Source organism: Scophthalmus maximus, chromosome 6 (assembly GCF_022379125.1).
Source record: "Scophthalmus maximus strain ysfricsl-2021 chromosome 6, ASM2237912v1, whole genome shotgun sequence".
NCBI classification, from domain to species: domain Eukaryota; kingdom Metazoa; phylum Chordata; class Actinopteri; order Pleuronectiformes; family Scophthalmidae; genus Scophthalmus; species Scophthalmus maximus.
Genome location: NC_061520.1, coordinates 2,745,001 through 2,765,858, shown reverse-complemented (window position 1 = coordinate 2,765,858; position 20,858 = coordinate 2,745,001). Strand labels below are relative to the sequence as shown.

At 41.8% G+C, this 20,858-nt stretch overlaps 5 protein-coding genes across 8 annotated transcripts in view; 1 reads left to right on the top strand and 4 right to left on the bottom strand.

Annotated features, from left to right (window-relative positions):
- LOC118308749 (NACHT, LRR and PYD domains-containing protein 12-like) overlaps positions 1-20,858 on the top strand; it is a 988,189-nt gene that overhangs the window by 383,459 nt on the left and 583,872 nt on the right. The gene's annotated exons all lie outside the window — the stretch shown is intronic.
- On the bottom strand, positions 359-4,476 carry LOC118308788 (complement C1q subcomponent subunit B). Of its 2 annotated transcripts, none has more exons than XM_035630178.2 (5): positions 4,287-4,476; positions 3,121-3,301; positions 2,194-2,425; positions 1,538-1,655; positions 359-1,460 (listed from the first exon to the last, which is right to left on the bottom strand). In XM_035630178.2, the coding sequence occupies exons 1-5, from the start codon at positions 4,287-4,289 to the stop codon at positions 1,254-1,256; spliced, it is 741 nt and encodes a 246-aa protein (XP_035486071.1). In that variant the 5' UTR covers positions 4,290-4,476; the 3' UTR covers positions 359-1,253. The 2 variants fall into 2 exon arrangements, with proteins under 2 accessions (XP_035486071.1, XP_035486073.1); XM_035630180.2 differs by having other exon boundaries at positions 3,121-3,274; positions 4,287-4,472.
- On the bottom strand, positions 7,102-12,083 carry LOC118308792 (complement C1q subcomponent subunit C). 2 transcript variants are annotated; one of them, XM_035630191.2, is made up of 7 exons: positions 11,927-12,083; positions 11,111-11,226; positions 10,904-10,966; positions 10,025-10,178; positions 9,307-9,447; positions 8,404-8,530; positions 7,102-7,719 (listed from the first exon to the last, which is right to left on the bottom strand). In XM_035630191.2, exons 2-7 carry the CDS (start codon positions 11,214-11,216, stop codon positions 7,585-7,587), a joined length of 726 nt encoding a protein of 241 aa, XP_035486084.1. In that variant the 5' UTR covers positions 11,217-11,226; positions 11,927-12,083; the 3' UTR covers positions 7,102-7,584. The 2 variants fall into 2 exon arrangements, with proteins under 2 accessions (XP_035486084.1, XP_035486085.1); XM_035630192.2 differs by lacking the exon at positions 11,927-12,083 and adding an exon at positions 11,768-11,808.
- On the bottom strand, positions 13,740-17,653 carry c1qa (complement component 1, q subcomponent, A chain). Its single transcript, XM_035630176.2, has 7 exons — positions 17,496-17,653; positions 16,320-16,503; positions 15,885-16,061; positions 15,090-15,166; positions 14,868-14,984; positions 14,682-14,762; positions 13,740-14,078 (listed from the first exon to the last, which is right to left on the bottom strand). The coding sequence occupies exons 2-7, from the start codon at positions 16,480-16,482 to the stop codon at positions 13,938-13,940; spliced, it is 756 nt and encodes a 251-aa protein (XP_035486069.1). The 5' UTR covers positions 16,483-16,503; positions 17,496-17,653; the 3' UTR covers positions 13,740-13,937.
- Positions 19,749-20,858, bottom strand: part of LOC118308773 (E3 ubiquitin-protein ligase TRIM35) — a 2,178-nt gene continuing 1,068 nt past the window's right edge. The window contains exon 2 of the mRNA XM_035630155.2: positions 19,749-20,858. This exon is cut by the window's right edge and continues 496 nt beyond it. Within this exon, the coding sequence (XP_035486048.2) occupies positions 20,208-20,858 (651 nt within the window). The 3' untranslated portion in view covers positions 19,749-20,207.

Below are 20,858 nucleotides of genomic sequence, written 5' to 3'. Positions count from 1 at the left end.
CTTTGTCCATCACCTGTCCATGAATATCATCCATTTCACTGGCTGCTCCGCCTCCAGTGTTGTGAAGTGACGGACATCGAAACAGCATCTCTCAAAATATCAACCAATGTGCGTTGACCTCACACTTCCCTTCCCTCTCTGTTCATCTTCAAGGCTAAACGCTAAGCTAACGCCGTGACATGGTTTGTAACTTTTTAAACAAACGTTGCTCAAATTGGAGGAAATCGTGGATCTGCTGCAGCGACCACGACATTAAGACGTCAACCAAATGGTGGCTTGTTGTTGAACATTACTAAGCCGATCATAGTCGAATAAAACACACAAACACACATCACACAGACTCGGGAAACTTTTCGCATGTAGTTTTAGCTGTTTAATGTTGAGAGTGTTAAAATGAAAGAAGAGTACGTCGGCCAGTACAGAGACAACAGCAGATTTCATTTCTGAAGGTTGCGTTAACTGGCAACCTTTAAAATGAACTGAAAACGAATCTGAACAAAGCGTGTGAAAGGCTGGAATTCAGCATGAAATATTATGTGTTTGGAAAATGCACATCAGTAATTGAAACTACTATATTACTCTGTAACTGTGTGATGGGCTAAAACGTGCGGCGTGAGAAAAAACCTTTATCGGTTTGCTGGTGTTTGTGCTGTTAAGAACCGAAGAGTATTAGGGCCAGGCATAAGAAGAATGAGGGGGGAGATTTTCCTTTTTAATTAATTATTTTTATTTATTTAACATTTCGACGATAAAGTCTAAATGTGGAGATTAAAGTTGAAATGTCCCTAAACGTCCGAGTTGTGGTTCCAGTTCAGCTGTCACACATCCACGTTAACTAACGTTAGCAAAGCTACGCTAGCGAAGCTAACTGCGCGCCTCTCGAAATTCATTAGCAGTTGTTTAGAATTGAACGTTATCGTGTCGGGACACACGTCGACGTTCATGTTGCAAACACCCGTTGTCGCCGCGTTGTTTCTTCCAGATTCAGCCTGTCAGTAATAATATCGCAACTTTACGACTTGGTTAGCAGCTAGCGTTAGCAGCTAGCAAACTGGCTAACAAAAATCAACATCCGGTCGTTTTGGTGCTGAAAAGTGCTTCCGGGTCACAACTTTCAACTTTATTCTCGAAAAAGTATTTCAACTTTATTCTCGACATTTCAACTTTATTCTCGAAAAATCTCTTCCTTTTATTGTCTCATGATTGGCCCTAATGCTCTTCCGTAGTCACGGTCAAGTGTGACCGCGTGGCCTCTAGGCCGTGGAGAAGACCAGGAAGCCGGTGAAGGTGTGGCTGGTGCTGCTCTGGCTCGTCAGGCTGTTGTACCTGGTCGCCTGCAGCGCGACCGTGTCCCCGACCTCCAGCTCCAGCACCGCCGAGCCGGACGTGACCAGGAAACCGTCAGAGATGTCGCACAGCGTCATGTGGACGTCGGCGCCCTTCAACAGCTTCAGACACACCTGGAGGGGTCGAGGGGACACGGTCAGGAGCCGGGCGACGCGCGGCAACGCTCGAAAAAGACCGAAGTCGGACTCACTCTGCTCCTCGCCGACACGTGGTAGCTGAAGAAGTAGACGCCCTTGACGACGCACGCGAACGTGCCGTTTGTCAGCGTGACCCCTTGAAACTGTTGATCCAGGTCGGACGAAATCTCCCTGAGGGAAGTTCACGCAGACATTTTTTTACGTTTTTATTCACTCCCCACAGCAACAGATATTATTATAATAATAATTATTATTATAAGTAGCCGAACAGCCGTAGATTGCCCTGAAACTTTGTTGCGGGCGTCAGAGGTTTCACCCCGAGGACCTGGGCGACTCCCCTGACTTTACCTACGGCGCCACCAAGAGGTTTGCATCTGTTGCGGTTCGCGTTGTCTCGACAAACCGACTCATACATCATTTTCCTTATACTCTCATCAGGAACAGAACTCCAACAGAAATACATGGTTTTTTTTAACTGTTTATCTGAATGCTTCTTAATTTGTCATGAATATACTTCACATACAGAAAAATACTTTAGTTTCTAGAACTGAAGTTTTCAGGGACTTAATGGTCGGCAAATAGAAACCACCACGCATATATAAATATGTATATATATATATATATATATATATATATATATATATATATATATATATATATGTATATGTATATGTATATATATGTATTCTCCTGTGAATCCACCACTGACCTGTTGAATTCGATGTTCGTGTCGACCTCTGGTATTTGAGGAATCAGCCGTTTCCGGGAGAAGAAGGGGTTCACCTGGCCGGAGGAGAGGAAGGGTCTCCCCTTCTCCCCCAGCTTGCCTGGGACTCCGTTGGCCCCCGGCAGACCCACATCCCCCTTCATCCCGGGCCGGCCGGGGGGGCCACGCAGACCTGCCCCCCCCTTCTGGCCCCTGACAGGTTGGCCTGACTCGCCTGCTCATACACACACAAACACAGGATAGTTACCATGAACCCACTCTCAGATTAAAAGTGTTGGTCAGGTGTTTTATTTTGAAAGTCTATATATATCGTGGTCTACTCAAAGAAACTAAAATGAAACTAGCTGGCGCTCTACCGATGTCAACATAATAAAAGGAATTTATAATATACATTAAGCTCTTTCACATCTTTGATCACAGACTAAATACAATCAAATAGAGAAATCATTTTTCATCCATTTGACAGCACATATAGAGCACAACTAGATATTCTTCTAATACTGAATATAAAGCCCCAAAATTACAAAGAAAACCTGATTCTTAATTTAGAATTGTGTCAATTCTTTTTTTGCAATTGTTAATTGTGAAAATAGTGAAACTCAAAAAAAAAAATAGAAAAATAAGAAAATCCTAACAACAACAACAAACGAAACAAATCTATTGGTTGGTCAATGTGGTCAATTCGTCCACCAAATGTCAACAGAACTTTAACATGGAAGCGTACATTGCTCCGTCCTTTAAAATATGAGTTTGAATAAACAAAAGTTCATGAGTTATGAAATTTTAACAGCTGAGAAACGTTCACTGATCTTGAAACATTACATTTACATTTTCTCAATTGAGAAATTGTGTGTGGGGGGGGGAACACGTGTACAAAACATGTGAAACAATATTTGATGTTTGTGTCACCTGCGTCTCCCTTCTCTCCTTTGGCACCGTCGCTGCCGTTGGGCCCATGACTTCCCGGTATCCCAGGAATCCCGCCGCACGTCTGCGTGGCGACCGGGGCGACGTGGACCAGGAGCAACAACGCCGCAGTACCGCAGCTCAGCCACTTGGGGGCCTGAGCACAGAAACACGTATCCAGCCCCAAAATTTAGCCCAAATTATAAAAAAAAAAAATTAAAACAATAGAGCAAAAAAATAAAAAAAATGGGAATGAAGGAATACTTGTTTACATCCGCTCAAGTTACGTGAAAATTATATCGAGACGAACAGTTTTTGGCGCTAATTCACATGTCAGGTTCCATTAAATCTTTGTAGAGGGAGAGGACGATGCTAGATATTGTAATTTTGAGAGAACCATAAAAAATGTAATGAACGAATTTGCAACTTCGTCATATATGTAAATAATTTGCTGTTACAATATATAAACATAAATGATGTTGTAAAAAGAGGCCGGGTGGCCTGGTCGGTCCATACAGATCTCATGTTTCTTGTTTGTTGCTATTTCTGTCAGCATGTTACGTTTATTGCAATTTGTTGTTTAGACTTTTTGTGATTACTGTACTTTTTGAATTGCTGGTGTTTACGTTTTGTTTTTTTGAGGGCAAATAAAAATAAATAAATTAGATGCAAGTGAAACTATAAATTGACTTAAACTACACCCCAACAATAACAAGTCATACAAGGATTTTACTCGTGAATGTGTTTCCCAGCAACCGACACAACACACACACACACACACACGCACACACACACACACACACACAGACAGACAGAAAATCTCGTTTGGCTGTTGGTCCTTTTTAAAATCCTCACAATCACATTATGAATAGAAATAGAACAACAACGTATAAACTCCATAAACTTTTTAAAGGACTGCATTGTCGTGGATGTTCTGAATCTTTTAGCCTATTACCAACTCATTATATGAATATAAATTTACAAGACACAATATTGAAATGAATTATCATGAATTCACAATAAAAACAAATTGATGACTATGACTTTAATAGTTACTATCATTCGTCACCGTCCACTTCTGTATCGTCAGTCCTCGTGTCTGAATAAGTGATTTCCTCTCTCTTGCTATTTCTCTCTCTGTCTGTTCTTTGGTTTTTTCGAGGTCTCACCATTTGCAGGTAACGCAGCGTCTCGTCCTGCGGTCGAGTGAAGAGCTGATGATGAAGAGCTGAGGATGAAGAGCTGAGGATGAAGAGCGGAGGTGAAGAGCTGAGGATGAAGAGAGTCGTCCTGCTTCACAGCGACTGCAGCAGAAAACAAAAAGGGAAGTGAAAAGAGAGCGAGATCGCTGCTGTGTCAGAGGTGGAATATGACAAAGTACTTTACATTCACTCCTGTAGTGAACTGGCTGAGGTACTTGTACTTGAGAGTGTTGATTTCAAGTGACTTATACATTTACCTTAGTAACTCTAGCTATTTCACATAGCTTTAGTTAAAAAAAAAGAGTTGTAAAACATAACAATAATATTAATAATAATATTAATAATAATAATAATAATAATAATACATTGGATTATAGAGTGCTTTTCAAGGAACTCAAAGCACTATATATATATATATATATATATATATATATATATATATACAGTATATATGTTATATATATGTTAATCTAAAATCCACTGTCATAGATTATAAAATGTTGAACTTAATAGTACAGTTTATCAAATTGTTAAAAATTTGCAACAGTAAAATCCTGCTCACACATCGATGCATCACATAAATCATATTGTACGTAAACGCTCACAGGCTCATTTATACTTTTGATTCTTACTTTTACCTAAGTGACATTTAACAATCCAGGACTTTAACATTGTAATGGAGTATTTCTAAAGTGCAGTATAAATACTTTTACCCACTGTTAGTGAAGGATGTGAATATTCCACCTGTAAAAGGATCGATCATTGAGTTTATGAAGCTGCTTCACTTTGGAATGAAAAAAAAGTTTATTTATTCATTATTTAGTATCGATTTTACTTGACGATTACAATAAAAGTACGGGATTCATTCAAGATTCAAATTCTCATTAAAATCAGCAGGTTTGAGGTTTCACATATTTGTGTTTAAGTTTAATAAAAGGAGGCGTCAGCGACGTCGGAGTCAGAGGAAATCAACACAAGTTCAAACCAGGGTTCAGAGGTCGAGTGGTGAGAAGTAACTAAGTACATTTACTCAACGTATTATATTTCTTTTACAGCTTTAGTTTCTATTTCACGTCTGAGAATTCGATGACTTTTTATTAATCTGAGGAAGTGAAACAGTTTAAGAAGAAGTTGGGAAAAATGAATGAATATATCTGATTTAAAAAAAATTTAAAATTCCTCCAAAATAACATGTTGTTCTGTTTTTCCGCTGAACTTCCTCGAAACTGTTTTTCCTGACGGTGTGATTCTGAAGCTGTGAACCTCAGTATCTGTTCCACAAAACGTTTAATCCGCTCAACTCCGTCTATCAAACCGCAAGATTATTTATACTTACATCCTGTGAAATATGCCAGATTGTCATTTTCTGATCCTCTTTTCATTTTTTAAATTCTCTGTTTATTGAGTCACGTCCCAAAAACATGTCAAGACATTTCTGTGAAATCGAACCCTGTGTTCGTGGACTATTTATGATCTGTACTTTTTTTTTGTGCGATGCATTTATCTTCAATAATTTTTTTAATTCTTTATGTTTTTTTTAGTTTTCGTGCACTGTATTGAATCAGCATGAGTAATAAAACCACACCTGACATACTGACCGTTATAATCTTGAAAGAAGCAGCACAGAAATGTACAGTAAATACACTCAGAGCCTCAAAAGGTTGAAAGGTTTCACAGCCAAGGTTGAGTAGTAACACATTACATATCATTTTGAATTACATAATCACATTACAAAAAAAATTAGTAACTATAATCAGACCAGATTACATTTCAAATTTGCTTTCGAATTATATTTACTTTTTTTTTTTTTAAATTTAATGTTAATACCAGCATCTGTTTGTGAGTCTAACTGGATTTCAATATTCCGAATGTTCTACTGTATAACAACAATATATTACTGTGTCCATTACTCAACAATATATTACTGTGTCCATTACTCAACAATATATTACTGTGTACATTACTCAACAATATATTAATGTGTACATTACTCAACAATATATTAATGTGTACATTACTCAACAATATATTACTGTGTACATTACTCAACAATATATTAATGTGTACATTACTCAACAATATATTACTGTGTACATTACTCAACAATATATTAATGTGTACATTACTCAACAATATATTACTGTGTACATTACTCCTCTCAGGTTGCCAGTTTTGTTAAGGTTTTATTTTTTTCGACTGCAAATTTGCCTGTTTTGTAAATACTGAATATGCTATTCAGATGAGATTACATTATTTTTGTAATCCAGTGGATTACGTTGCTGATTACCAAAATTGCCATGTAATGTGTATTCATCAACTGATCACATTTTAAAAGTTATCTGATCCTGTTCACTGTTCGATTTGACAGCAACAAGGAATCTTCCGTTTCCTCCTTTAACACATTAGAACTCGGTAAAATCAACAATATACACAAATCTTGTGGCTCATAACATTGAAAAGTATCACCATGCGTAATGATATGTAATGTAGATGTTGATAATTGACGTCTGTTGGTTACCAAGAAACACTGAAGGAATATTGAAGCTGTTTGAATATTGTTAACTGCACAATGAAATATTGAAATTTCAATGACATAACTTATTCTTTATTGTTCAGTGTGGCCCGGTCTCAAGGTGGTTCAGTTTGAACTATTACGTTAATTGTTATGTAAATTGCCTGTTTTTGTTCAATTATGGCAATAAAGTTCTAAAACAAAAAAGAAAAGAAAAATCATTATGATAAAAAATATATTTAAAAGGAATAAAATACAAACACAAAGCAATTCAGTTATTTTATCATCTCTTTATTTGGGCTTTCCTGTGTTTGTTGCCAGAAAGAGAAAATTAAATCCACTCAGTGATTAGGATCTGATGTATGATACTGTATGTATGGTACATTTAACTGTACGTCGCACAGATTCAAAGAAAATCACAAAGCTGAAAAATAAATCACTGGTGGAGACAAATCCCGTCTTTCTGAAAAGTGACAAAAATGTACCATAATAAAATCACAGAATAAATTAAACTCTGCAAGATGTTTTTTTTGTGAAACACAGAACAAACATTTAAGTACCAGTAAGAATTTTATTGGTGTTTTGATTCATACAACTTAATAAAAAAAAAGAAAAAAGAAGGAAATTCTGGAAAATCAAACGTGAAAACGAGAAGCAACCGGCAAACGCGATTTAAAACAGAAACGTTTCGTGATTCCTCGGAGCGCTGACGGGGAAAAGGGATCCGATGTCTCGCGTTCCTCGTCGTCCGCGTCAGTGAGGATGCAGCAGGAAGCCGGAGAAGATGCTGTAGCCGCTCGGTTTCCCTCTCATCCCTCGGTAGTCCTTCGTCTCCAGCCAGACCTCCTGGTCCCTCGCCATGGCGACGGCCAGGCCGCCGGACGTCATCTGGAATGCAGGTCAACAAAAGAGAGGGGGTTTTTGTTTCCTTCGTTTTTCCCCCTCTGTGTGAGTCGCACGTACAGAATCAGGCACTCGTAACTTGTTTATAACATAAAAATGACATCTCGTGATGACAATGACGTCCTTTATACCACGATGACGTCCTACTGATTTATACCATACGATACAAAATAATTGGTTGATCTAAATAAGATGTCACCTGTGTCTCTAATCTTATTGGATCTAATCTAATTGGCATGGATTAATGCATCACTCCACTAAATGACATCATTGTCTGACTACAGGTTTTTACACGTCTTTTCACGACATATTTAATATGCATAATTATTTGGTGACATCTATATGGTGCAGAGATGCCTTGAAGAATGTTTTTTTTAAACCACGCATGATGTAATTTTCGGACGTCTTGGTGACGTCACTCATCATATGGTGTGGAATAATGTTCTGATATCAGAAGATATCTTTGGAAAATACTATTTTATGAACCATATTTATGGTTGACCTTGACCTTGACCTGTGACCGATCATCTCCAAAAGTTGATCAAAACTGGAGATTCAGTCCCCGGTAATAATACCTCCGAGTTTGGGGAGAACCCGTCAGTGGGTCATTGAATCATTATTTGAAACAATGCCCTGCTTCCATTCTCATGTTGTCTGCTCGTACTGTACCTGTCTCTTCGAGCGGCGCAGATCGCAGAACGACGTCAGCAGCGTTCCGTCCAGCTTCAGCATGACACACAGACGATCCTCTATAGAGGCGTGGAACACGAAGTAGTACGTCCCTGGGACCCGACACCTGAAACAGACACGAACTGCACTTCACTTCATACCAAGGTGGAATTTGTTTCCGTCTCCGTCTCCGTCTCCGTCTCCATCCTGGTTTCGTTAGATCATCAGCAGATTTTTGGGGGCGTTTCTCTTCAGCCTCACTAGCTGCCTGGATGCTAACGTCTGTCTGTCTGTCAAAACCGACTATCTCAGAAATCATGGGATGGATTTGAGCTAAACTTCTTTTAGAAACTCGTGGTCGAGGGAGGACGAATCCCACAGACTTTGATGATCCTCCCATTCTTCCTCTAGCGCCACCATGGGTGTCACACTTCTGGTTTTTGAGTGAAATGTTTAAACAACTATTGGATGAAAAAATGCCATAAAATTAGGTGCAGACGTTCATCACTGTAATAACTCTGGAGACAGTATGAGACGCCCATGGGGCAAACCTGTGGTAAGTCGAAAAATATTGCTAGTAAAATTAAAGAGAGCTGCGATCAGGTCCGCTAAAGTGCAGCCTCAGCCGTACTGTACTTTGCATTCAGAGTTAATCAGCAAAACGTTGACATGCTAACACATAAACTAAGATGGCAAACGCTGGGAAAAAAAAGATAAATTCTAAATATGAACATTGTCCTTGTTAGCAAATGAGCATGCAGTGCTGAACACTCCTTGTTTTATTGAAAATAATCCCAATCCCAAATAATATACCCTGACCTTGCTCGAAATAACACATATTCCTACAATCACTATTGTTTTGTTGTCGATGACACAAACTGGTCATGAAGCCCGTATCGTCACCTGAAGTGTCCCGTGTCGGTGTCGTAGTCCCCGTTGACGTTGGTGATGACCATGGTGAACCGGATGACGCTGGATCTCTCCGGGTATTCGTTGGTTCCCCGGGCCACGCTGAAGGCCGCCCCCTGCTGGACACCGACCGTCCTGCAGCAACGGAAAGACCACACAGCGAAGGCCAGGGCCGCATTAACCTGCTACTGGGCCCCCCCGGGGCAAAAAAGCAATCCGTGGGTCCCCCTGCGGGGCCCCTGTTGTTCCCTTATTTAGTTTCAATGCTACATTATCCACGAATATCACGAACCATGTCATCAAGATATTAAAGGTGTTGAAATTAGATTTTCTATTAGACAGGTTTAGGGTTATTTAAAACTGGGCCCAGAAAAATAAGATGTATTTTTCTGTGCTCAAAATCTCCCATTGCTACACAAATAGGGCACAAATATCGCACTATAGACTAAGTGCCAGTTCTAGTGCTACTCTTTTGCACAGTGTGATTGTGGCTCACAAGTGAACGATAAATAATATTCCTACTGTGAAGAACTTTGACTCCCGTTTGAACTACGTTTAGCCGCATAGGGTGACCTCATTCTTCTAACTTCTGTGTTTTTTACAGGGGTCATGATGGTGGTACTCAGAGAGCCGGACATTTTCTGAGGTGGTACAGGGCGTATAGAGGTTGTCTCATGTCAGTGTCGTGATAAAAGATTCTAAAAGCACATACCCATGTTCTCCGGGCTCTCCAGGCGGGCCCTCCCTCCCGGGGGCCCCTGGTTTCCCCGGTTCCCCACTCTGCCCTCGTTTACCAGGGAACCCCTCCAGGCCCGGTTCGCCCGTCTCGCCCTTCTGGGGCCCGTGGCCGCCTCGCCACTCGGCTCCTGCAGACGACAACGACAGGCTGCGTCTCACACTTTAATAGAACAATTCAACACTTTAGTAAATATATATATATATATATTTGGATGAGGAAATCAATAGCTTGTTAGGTTAGCCCAAGCTTAGCATTAAAAAAGAAGAAGCATGCCAACGTGGCCCTGACCAAAGTTCAGAAATACGTATCAAACGATAACTTTTTGTTTCCAATTTGTCAGATCCATACACAAACAGAAATGCAAAGAGAGGGAGTTCGCAAAGAGGAAATACGTAGGAAACTCATAACTCATGACCAGAGTTTGAAGTTGTATGATTTGAAAAAAGTTGAATTAATATCAACTATATCAACTTTATTGATATATGCAGATCATTCACAGCAAATGTTTTCATATGACTGATTTCTTCTCGTTCCCATTTTAGAGGACACTTATTTTGAAAAGGTGAATTCATGTGTAAAAAGTAAAAAGTGTTCATTAAAATGCAAATGTTCCATCGAAGGACAAAGACTCAAGGCCTCTGCACTTTCCACGTGCTCATGAACAATGGGTCCATCTACCGACATTTCTGTTTATGTTACCATGACGACGTGTGTGACTGATCTTGCATGAAAAAACAGAAAGGAAAAGAATAATTTCAGCATGGTGAAACTTTGTCTTGCTTATGAATTGATCTTCTTTTATCTCAATTCAGTCTGATTCGAACAGCTGATCCTAAACCAACGTATGAATACCTGGATCTCCTCTCTGTCCCTTCACTCCATCACGACCGTCTCTGCCAGGAAGCCCCGGCAAACCTGAGGATGGAAATTAATATCAAACATAAACAAGCAAAACAAACTCGCAACCAATCACACACACACACACACACACACACACACACACACACACACACACACACACACACACACACACACACACACACAAACGACTGGACACACCTGGCATCCCGTGCATCCCTGTTGCCGGGCAGGTCTCTACGGCGACCAGCGGGGGTACGGCCAATGAGGCCAATGCTCCGATCGCGAGGAAAAAGTGATGGAGCATGATGGAGAATCTGACGGGGAGGAGAAGGAGATGAGGTGATCCGAGTACGGAGAGAGGAAGGGAGTAAGGAAAGGGAAGATGGGGGCAGAAGGGAAGGTGAGAAGGAAAAGATGAGACGAGGAGAGGACACGAAGAGAGAAATAGAAAGAAGAAACAAAGGGCTGGAGGAAAGAGGAGAGGAGGAGAAAAGTTGGAAGATGAGACGGAAATGAAAGGAAAGGAACGAAGAAGGGAGGAGAAAAGAGGAGTAATGACAGGTGCATGCTGGGAGGAAGAGGGGGAAACGAGAGGAACGGAGGAGAAGACATGAGGGGGAGGAGAAGACAAAGGGAGAGAAGGAGAAAGGTGAGGAAGAAGGAAGACGAGAGGAATGAGAGGAGAGAAGGAAGAGAGAAAGAGAGGTGGAGAAAGAAGACGTGATGAGGACAGATGACCCAAAGGTGAGAGGAAATAAGGAAGGAGGGACGAAGAAGAAGAAGAAGGAAAGGAGGAGGGAGGGAGGGATGAGGAAGAGGAGAGAAGGGAAGAAGAGAGAGGAGGTGAAGACTGACTCAGTTAACTGTGGCTCAGAACATCACACGTCTTCCTTTTGATACGAGACAAAGCACAGTCGTCGAGACAAAAGGAGCAAACAGGAAATCCACGAGTTCATAAATCTGCTGAGGTGAATTCAACGGCGGACGTCCGATACAAGATGCGTTCACACTCACCTGAGAGAGAGAGTCACAGCGGCTGCGACCGGTTCAGAGCCAAAGTGAAGTGAAGCAGCAGCCGGAGGAGGAACGACGACGACGACGCGAAACCACAGACCTCAGCAGCTTCCGCTGCAACGTCCACCGTCTAATGAGCTTCTGCAAATTCTCTCTGCGAAGCTCTGAGAGGAGGCGGAGGGAGAGAGAGAGAAACACGGACCCTGTTCCAGGGGTCAGGGGTCAGGGGTCAGTGTCCTCCGTTCAGGTTCTGATATCCTGACGACGGGGACGCAGAGCGGAGCTGATCAAACCGACGCGGACAGAAGTATGTGGACGCCCGGACATTTGTTCTTCTGTCCAGTTGTCGATGGACACGACGGACTTTCTGCAGCGGGATGAAGTCGTCAGCAGTTTAAAAAATCTAATAAAAATATTTCTTGGCGTTAAAAGCGTGGACTTTAAAAAACATTTTTTTTTATCACTTTTTCATTCAAACCCCCCAAAAAATGCTGCACGTGTGTTTTGATGTATATATCATATGGCAATAAATTTTATATCCGTAGAATGAAACAGATGAAAAGGTTTCCATCGTTTCTTTCGACTACTGTTCAACTCCCTAATTGATTCCATATATTATTCCATTTACAACATTCAATCTGTACTCTTTGTCCTTTATATTGCACATTTTCAATTGATTGTATTTGTTTAGTTTCCTGTATATTTCACATGCTGTACAGTTCTACCTTTCTATTGCACATTTCCAATTGCTTTAGCTTGTCTGGTTTTGCCTTAGTCTTACTTTTGCACTATTTAGAATTTATTTATTGTATATATTACTAATCTTATTACTTTTTTGTACTTTTGCATCGTGGGTCCGAGAGAAACGGTTTGTCAATTCCTCTGTTTATATATATATTCCGCTGTATTTTTTTTTTAATATTTAAAATATTTTTAGATCATGTGCATATTTTTTTTTTTACATTCTCGACTTTTCGTCCTTGAGTCTCTGAGAGCTCCCGATCAAAATTTCTTTTTACATTGACATTTATCTTATCCTGTGTATACTTGTTGTGAATGCTGGAAGCACTGCGTGTTCGCATTATGTTGCATTATGAACACGTTATCTTACAAAACATTTTCAGCCTGATTTCTTTTTTTTGGCCCTGCTCTCCTCCCACACTTTTTTTTAAAACCTAGAAACTTTAAAAACTAGAAACGTCAAAACGTTCAGCTCGACTAGGACTTCATGGCTGTTCCTAACTTTCATACTTTCCAATATATTCAACGTTTCCGCGATTGCTCTTGTAATTACACATTAACTACCCATTTCCCACTGTTGCCTATACTCTTCATATTCCTTCAGCTTCTTCATCCAAATTCAATCCAGTTTATCTAGTTTTATATATTGTTTCATTATTTTTGGCTTATTATCTCATAACTTTGATCTAATAAGCCAAACTTTTGACTGACCAAGTGCTTTTTTTTAAACAGCTACTTTTTTTTTCTCTTGCTGGATCCAGAAACATATTACAACATTGTGAAAATAAATATGTAATTATCTAAGAGATGTAGTTACAGCATCGAGACAGTCATTGAAAATTAAAACTATTATCAGAGCAGCTGATGTTCTGTCATGTCAAGGAGAGATATTATTTGCAATTTGTCAATTTAACAAAAGATCATTTTGTGAAGTCTCTGGAAAAAAAGGACTTCATCACTGTGATGACAGAACATGTATCGTATTGCAATATATACATTTGTATATATTCTTTCATTAAATATGTATGATAACACTCTTGTTATTTCTTTAATATCACCAAACACACCCAGACTCAGTAATAAACTTTAATTTTGTTTTTGTTGCATTCACAGAAACCAACACGTTGCAGAAACAGTCAACATGTAAATTGTCGCATCAACAAGAAGAAAATAAATCATTTTTCTGTGTCGTGGTCACTTGTCCTTTCCAGAAATGGGAAATGTGAAATGGAAGATTTTGTTTTTCTTTAACGCTCCCACACTCTGGATCTCAGAAGAGCAGGAAGCCGTTGAAGATGATCATCTTTTCCTGCATGTCTCGCAGATCAGAATCCGGCTGTTCGTCCCTGAAGGACTCGAGCCAGACCCTCTGTCCGACCGCCAGCTGCAGAACGGCGCCGCCGGACAACACCTGGGAACACAAACACATGCAGCCGGACGCTGCGCTCAGCCGGAGCCGCGCCACTACGGACCCTGGAGGTCACCAGGGTCACCACGGACCCTGGAGGTCACCAGGGTCACCATGGACCCTGGAGGTCACCAGGGTCACCACGGACCCTGGAGGTCACCATGGACCCTGGAGGTCACCAGGGTCACCACAGACCCTGGAGGTCACCATGGACCCTGGAGGTCACCAGGGTCACTACGGACCCTGGAGGTCACCAGGGTCACCACGGACCCTGGAGGTCACCATGGACCCTGGAGGTCACCAGGGTCACTACGGACCCTGGAGGTCACCAGGGTCACCACGGACCCTGGAGGTCACCAGGGTCACCACGGACCCTGGAGGTCGCAGAGTTCTAACTGAACTTTCAACGTCCAAGGAGACGAATACAAGATCATTCCAGAATTTCCCAGCTTGGGATGAATAAAGTATTTATCTATCTATCTATCTACCTTAATGCCGTAAACAGTCTTTATGTTTAGCATTGGAAAGCATAGAGTAGGAATGTGAGTGATTCATCCCGACATCTCTCTCGAGCTCCGTGATTCTCCCTGAGACACGACAACTCACCTGTTCGTTGTTCCTGTTGTAACCGCAGAATCCCAGCTTGTTGGGCAGAGCCTCGCTGGCTAAACGCAGACACATGCTGACCTAAATAAAAAACACACACACACACACACATAAACACACATTGGTTTTGACTATGGTATGACATTGGAGGCGAAGGTGCGGACTACACAAGTCGGACACGTTGACCTTGGCAGCGGAGTGGAAGGTGAAGTAGTAAACACCGGCTACTTTGCAGGTGAAGAAACCTGTGGCTGCTTCAAAGTCCTGGTTTTGGTTGACCACGGTCTTCTGGTAGGTCACCGTCTGAAGGACAGAGGGGAAAATGCATTAGTACAAGTATTGCAGATTAATAATATAACACAGCGGCGGGGCCGAGAGAGTTGTGATGGATGGATTGAGACTGCGAACCTTGTCGTAGCGAGGGTAACTGCTGTCGGTCCGGATCACGGAGAAGGCTGAACGGGCCTGCTCAGTGGAGTGTTGCCCTGTGAGCAGAAAAGGAACAATAATTATTAGCATTATCATTTGTTTTTATTACTGTATTTATCTGACTATGTTCATGACCTGACTAGGAGGGTCTACCGTGTTTAAAAAAAAATGTGTAGTAAGGCTGAAGGTATAGGTGTATTGCTCCTGCGTTGTTCACGTTAGTAGCTTTTCTAGGCCCTGGGGAAATATTTATACTACTATCAACCAGTAATGTTCGCTGCGAAGACGTGGAACACTGACGTTAGCTGTTAACTCGTAGCTCGTAGCTAATGAGCTATTTCACTTTGAAACATGATTTGGGCTGATCAGTCAGCGGAGCAGCGGAACGATGAGAGTATTGCCAGATTCACAGTGTTTAATATGAATTGCAACCTGGACCACAGCAACATTATTGCGTTGACAACAATCGGCAAACCCACCGGTGACGTCACGGACCATAACTTTCAAAATTAACATCATGCTGTTTTGAAGAAGACATGAAACAAGAGATTGAACCATAAAACTCATGAGGAAAATGTTTTCCTGACGTTATAAATCAAGTGAGACGTAGAGTCATTTTCTCATAGACCTCTACAGAAACAACCAGCGGAGTCGCCCTCTGCTGGTCGTTTGAGAGAATACAGATTTCGGGGCACTTTCCGCGTCGCCTTCACTTTCTGGACCATATGTCCGATTTATTTTTAAGGCTGCAGGGTCAGAAGTCGTGTCATTTACCGTGGCCGATGCCCTTCCCCTCAGGGCCTTGGCGACCTGGTTGTCCGGGGCGACCCGGTTCTCCCAGATCTCCACGGAAACCTTTAGGACCCATGGGTCCTTGCAATCCCCGACCTCCCATGCCTCCCTTCATCATCAGCAGGACGCTGGCGTCCACCGGACCGGCGGCCATCGCAGCTGGGGACAGACAAGACCAATGATCAAAGGGTACAGTGGGATAATGTTCGGTGTTTTTTGATACCGGTGCTGATGCGATGACAAAGTTTCAGCACCAACGGGTGTTATGTTCACTGGGGAAGGGGAGATGAGTCAAGGGCAGTGTCCTCTCCACCAAACCAAAGATTACACCAACATTTCAGTTGATGGTTTCATTTCTATACTTTATTTTCTATACTTCTAGAAAAAGTTCAGGAGATTTTTTTTTTTTTTTTCTACCCGGCTCTCCTTTGTCTCCCTTCACTCCAGGCCATCCGTCTCTGCCCGGGGTTCCGGCCTCTCCTGGGCGGCCGTCTGTTCCCGCACAGCTCGCGTCACATTGGCCGGACGTCAAAAGCAAGGCCGCACCCACCAGGACCGCTATCACGTAGCAACCGCCCATGGTCCAAATCACTGGGGTTAGCTGTTAATGGTAGGAGAAGAAGAAGAAGAAGGAGAAGAAGAAGAAGAAGAAGAAGAAGAGGAAGAAGACGGCGGTACAGATGCTTTTTTAAAAACACATTAGAAAATAAGAAGAAACTGAAGTTTTTTTTCTCTCGACACTGAGCTCAAGTCCTGGGAATTGAAGCCAGATCCAGTTCATTAAAATAAAACTGCAAACATCTCTGACAGTGTGGAGAAGGTTTTTGAAACAGCATTTAGATCTTCAAGTCGATTAAAGAGGTAAAAAGTTAAAGATTGTGTAGATTAAAAAATGTCGGGTTGGTTAAAACTTAAAAAATATATATATGATAATAACTGTTGCATTCATTACTTTCTGCCGGAGAGTCTCGCTGGCAGAAAGACTTTAAAGCTTTGATGCTGTTTTGTTAATCTAAAGATCAAAAACAAACTATGGTTTGATTTAAAATCAACCCTTTCTGAACCGTATCAACGTGCAAAGGCAAACTTCTCCCGTGCGCCTGAAAATACAGATCACAGTTTTGTTGTATTTTGTTATGATGAAGTCAACTAAATGTCATTTTTCTTTGAAACGTCTGACGTCCAAGGACATCGCAAACAGACTGGTGTAAATATCAAGATGACTTGTGTCCAACACCATCAAGGCTGGAATCGAATCAAAGTAAATCATGTGTGTGTGGATTATTAATGATTGTGCGTGTGGAAAATAATTCCCTCGGCTTTTACAATGAATTCTGTTCTTCCAGACAAAGTTCATTTCATAATTTCTATGAAAAAACCTCTTGCAGTGATTTGAACCTTGCTGAAGAAAGATTATCCATCACAGTGAATCTTTACTTCAATCAAATGTTTTTTAATTTTAATCAAAAAAAATAAATAAAGGGTTGTTCTTCTTTTACTGTTACAAACAACATGAACAAATATTGAACAACAATTTTTTTTTCTATCATCAGCAATTTCAGCACGTTTTGAAAGTTGGGAGATTTTACTCACCGGACCAGAACCTTTTTGTGCCTCAGCAGCTGAGATCCGGAGCCTAAAATGAAAAGGACAGAAAGAACTACTCTCTCTGTCACACACACACACACACACACACACACACACACACACACACACACGCTACTGAGGAAATGAAACTTGTCATCCCGACAGAAAGACTGATCTTTCTGACTTTCTGGTTTCGGATTAAAAAAATGAAGACTGACTCATTTGTAAACTGTTTACCAACCTGACCCTGAACCACGACCTGTGTTTCCATGGCGACACCTGCTGACCATCGGCACCAAGTGACCCAAAATGATTCAAACACAATCATTTCTGGTTTGTTTCACGGGGTTATGGACTGAGAGGGGAACGTGTTTTGAGATGCATCTTAATAACTGTGAAATCATTTTTGCCTGCGAGAGGAAACTATCCTGAGTTTGACGTTGCCGTCGCTCCTGTCGACTGTGGAACCTTTTAAAAAAGTTCTTCCACTCTGTGGGTGAAGAAAACTGTAACATGGTTTGTAAAAAGATATTTCTCTGGCTGTTTGCAAATCCTCGCCTCGTCTCAGGAGTTCACTCGGCAGTGAATTTTTCATCATCTCTAATGGGTGTTGAGGCGTCAACCCACACACCGCCACCCACTGGCCGTCCACTGCAGGTGCATCACCAAAAATCCTTCAAATTCCAAGATGGCCGACGGATGGCCAGAAATGCCGAGCAGCTGAGGGGAAATCAGTGAAATAAAATCTGGTCTCACCAAGAACAGTATCATCTAATCATTTGGATTTCCAAATATTGATTTTACGTTGCAGGGAAATTAGGACGAATCATCTGTCAACAAAACTGGACGTCGGGCACCACCTGCTATGTTTCAACTACGATTCATACTGTGACTTTACTGTTCTTGAAAATATTGTTCCATTGACGGCAAATCAATGAACTTACGTCATCGGAGTGAAACGTGAGACGTTTTGAAACAGAGACGAGATTTTGTGCAGATTAGCAAAATGTTTAGTGCATATGGACGGAGAATTCTTTGTGGGGGGGGGGGGGGGGGGGGGTGAAGGTGATGCATGAGTGAGGAAGGAGACATGAGGCTGAGGACCATGGTCCATAATTTTTTTTTGCATCGAACAGTATCAGAATTTGTGAAAAGATTAGTTTAACATTACATATTACATACAAAAAAACCCAATTTTTATGCATTTATTTGTTAAATAAATATTTCTTCATTTGCAAACTCAAATGTGTCCAGCTGAGTGCCACATGTGGGAAACCTCCTTGGAAAATGTAAAAAAAAAAAATATGAACTTCAATTTTTTTTTTCATGCCTAAAGAGGAATAAAAACACTCGGCGCCTGAGGTCGTCATATTTCATGCACGAAAGGGTTTGTTTAATTTTGGAGTTATCTAGAGTTTGACTGTTAGTTAGATTCAAGCCGCAGACAGAGTCTTCATCATTGTGAAGAGGAGGAGATTTGAAGCATCATACCTGCAAGTTTAAAACCCGCTGATGATGATGATGATGATGATGATGATGATGATGATGATGAACAGTGTGTCCTTCAAAGTGTCAAATGTGAAAACGTGAACTTTATTGTAAAACAGAGACGCACGGAGACGTCTGACTGGGATCTGTTCAAGTCCTTTGCTTCAGAAACAAGAGACAAAACTCAGTGAGAAAAAAAGAAAATCAATCATAATCATAACCACGGCTTTTGAAATCAATTATTAACAACCACAGCAAAGTTGGAGTCAAGAAGAATGGAATTTAGTTTACTCTCACTCATTTTTACTTTTTCAGGTTGGATGATGAAGGAATTTATCATGAATAATATACACAGAGGAAATGACTTTGGCAGAAAAAAGAAAAAAATATTTTAGAGCAGCTAAAGAGCCAGATCTTAGGAGTAGTAGAGATTTTTGTAATTTCTTTTCAGAACTGTTGTGCTCATCTGAAACTGCAATTACTAAATGTGCAATATACTTACTCTCCATGTGCAATTATTGTGACTGCTCCGTATTTTATCATTTATATTTTGTACATATCTGTTGCCTGCTTTTGAAAGAATAAAATAAATGCTGCTATCCACTTTGCTGTCACTTATAGAGTGTTTTTTAATTTATTTAACATTTCGACAATAAAGTCGAAATGTGGAGATTAAAGTTGAAATGTGGAGATTAAAGTTGAAATGTGGAGATTAAAGTTGAAATGTGGAGATTAAAGTTGAAATGTGGAGATTAAAGTTGAAATGTGGAGATTAAAGTTGAAATAGCCCTAAACGTCCGTGGTGTGGTACCGGTTCACACATCCACGTTAACTAACGTTAGCGAAGCTACGCTAGCTCCGGTAACCTCACGCCTCTCAAAAATTCATGAACGGTTGTTTTTCAGTTGAACGATATCGTGTTGGGACGCACGTCGACGTTCATGGTGCAAACACCCGTTGTCACCGCGTCGGCTCTTCCCGATTCAACTGTCAATAATAATATCGCAACTTTACAACTTGGTTAGCAGCTAGCGTTAGCTTAGCAAACTGGCTAACAAAACATCAAGATCCGGTTGTTTGGTGCTGCTGAGAAGTGCTTCCGGGTCACAACTTTCAACGGGACACTCTTATCTGAAATATCTTTGTGTTTGACCAAACTAAATGTGGCATCGGTACTTTAAAACCTCGAGACACCAGCAGCTCCGAACGTCCTCACACTCTCGGTCGGAGCTACTCTCTGGTCACACAGATCTTGCTCTGCAATATCCTCAGCGGGAGTTCGTGCAAAGTGCCCAAGCACGGAAACAGCCTGTCGGTGAACGTGTGTGTGAAGGTGTGTATGTGTGCGTTGGTGTCGGGATCGGAGAAAGACAGCTTCCCTCTGTTCCAGTCCAGATGGACCCGGATGCGCTGGAGCTTCTTCTTGGGCCGGACGACGGCGGGCGGATCTCCTGACGTGCGCACGCCGTACTTGCCGTTGTGAAACTCCACTTGCCAGAACCCGGATTTGAACCGTCCCCTCTTGTGGACAAACTCCGCGGCCGCGCCGACGAACCAGGCCGCGTTGTCCCGAACGTCCACGTCCCAGGTGTGGACCCCGCAGGTGAACCCCTCCCAGCCGCGGACCGAGCGGTGGTAGTCGATCCGCTCCGGGTTCTCGGGAAGCTTCTGCCGCTCCCCGTGTGTCACGGCGGTCAGGTCCTCGGACACGGCGAGCTCCGGATTGGCGGTGTTCGGGTCCAGGATCACCGGGGCGTAGGAGACCACCTCCCTCATCGCGTTCCAGATGTTGAAGGTCAGGTTGCCCAGGTGCTTGGCCACGTCGATCAGAGCTCCGGAGAGCGGCTGCGGGTCGTCGGGCAGCGGGCGCCGCCGGAGCCT

Bases quoted from the DNA above. Each gene is read 5' to 3' on its own strand.
- c1qa (XM_035630176.2), bottom strand. From the start codon at position 16,482: ATGGGCGGTTGCTACGTGATAGCGGTCCTGGTGGGTGCGGCCTTGCTT. The intron at 15,167-15,884 runs GTAAATGACACG...TTCTGCTCACAG, and splicing joins GGGGAAGGGCATCGGCCACG to GGCAACACTCCACTGAGCAG. The intron at 14,985-15,089 runs GTTCGCAGTCTC...TCTGTCCTTCAG, and splicing joins GTTACCCTCGCTACGACAAG to ACGGTGACCTACCAGAAGAC.
- LOC118308792 (XM_035630191.2), bottom strand. From the start codon at position 11,216: ATGCTCCATCACTTTTTCCTCGCGATCGGAGCATTGGCCTCATTGGCC. The intron at 10,179-10,903 runs GTATTCATACGT...TGTCGTCTGCAG, and splicing joins GGGACAGAGAGGAGATCCAG to GAGCCGAGTGGCGAGGCGGC. The intron at 7,720-8,403 runs GTACAGTACGAG...CCTGCATTCCAG, and splicing joins TGCGCCGCTCGAAGAGACAG to ATGACGTCCGGCGGCCTGGC.
- LOC118308788 (XM_035630178.2), bottom strand. The intron at 1,656-2,193 runs GTCAGTGGTGGA...AACTTCCCTCAG, and splicing joins ACGAACATCGAATTCAACAG to GGAGATTTCGTCCGACCTGG. The intron at 1,461-1,537 runs GTGAGTCCGACT...CGACCCCTCCAG, and splicing joins ACGTGTCGGCGAGGAGCAGA to GTGTGTCTGAAGCTGTTGAA.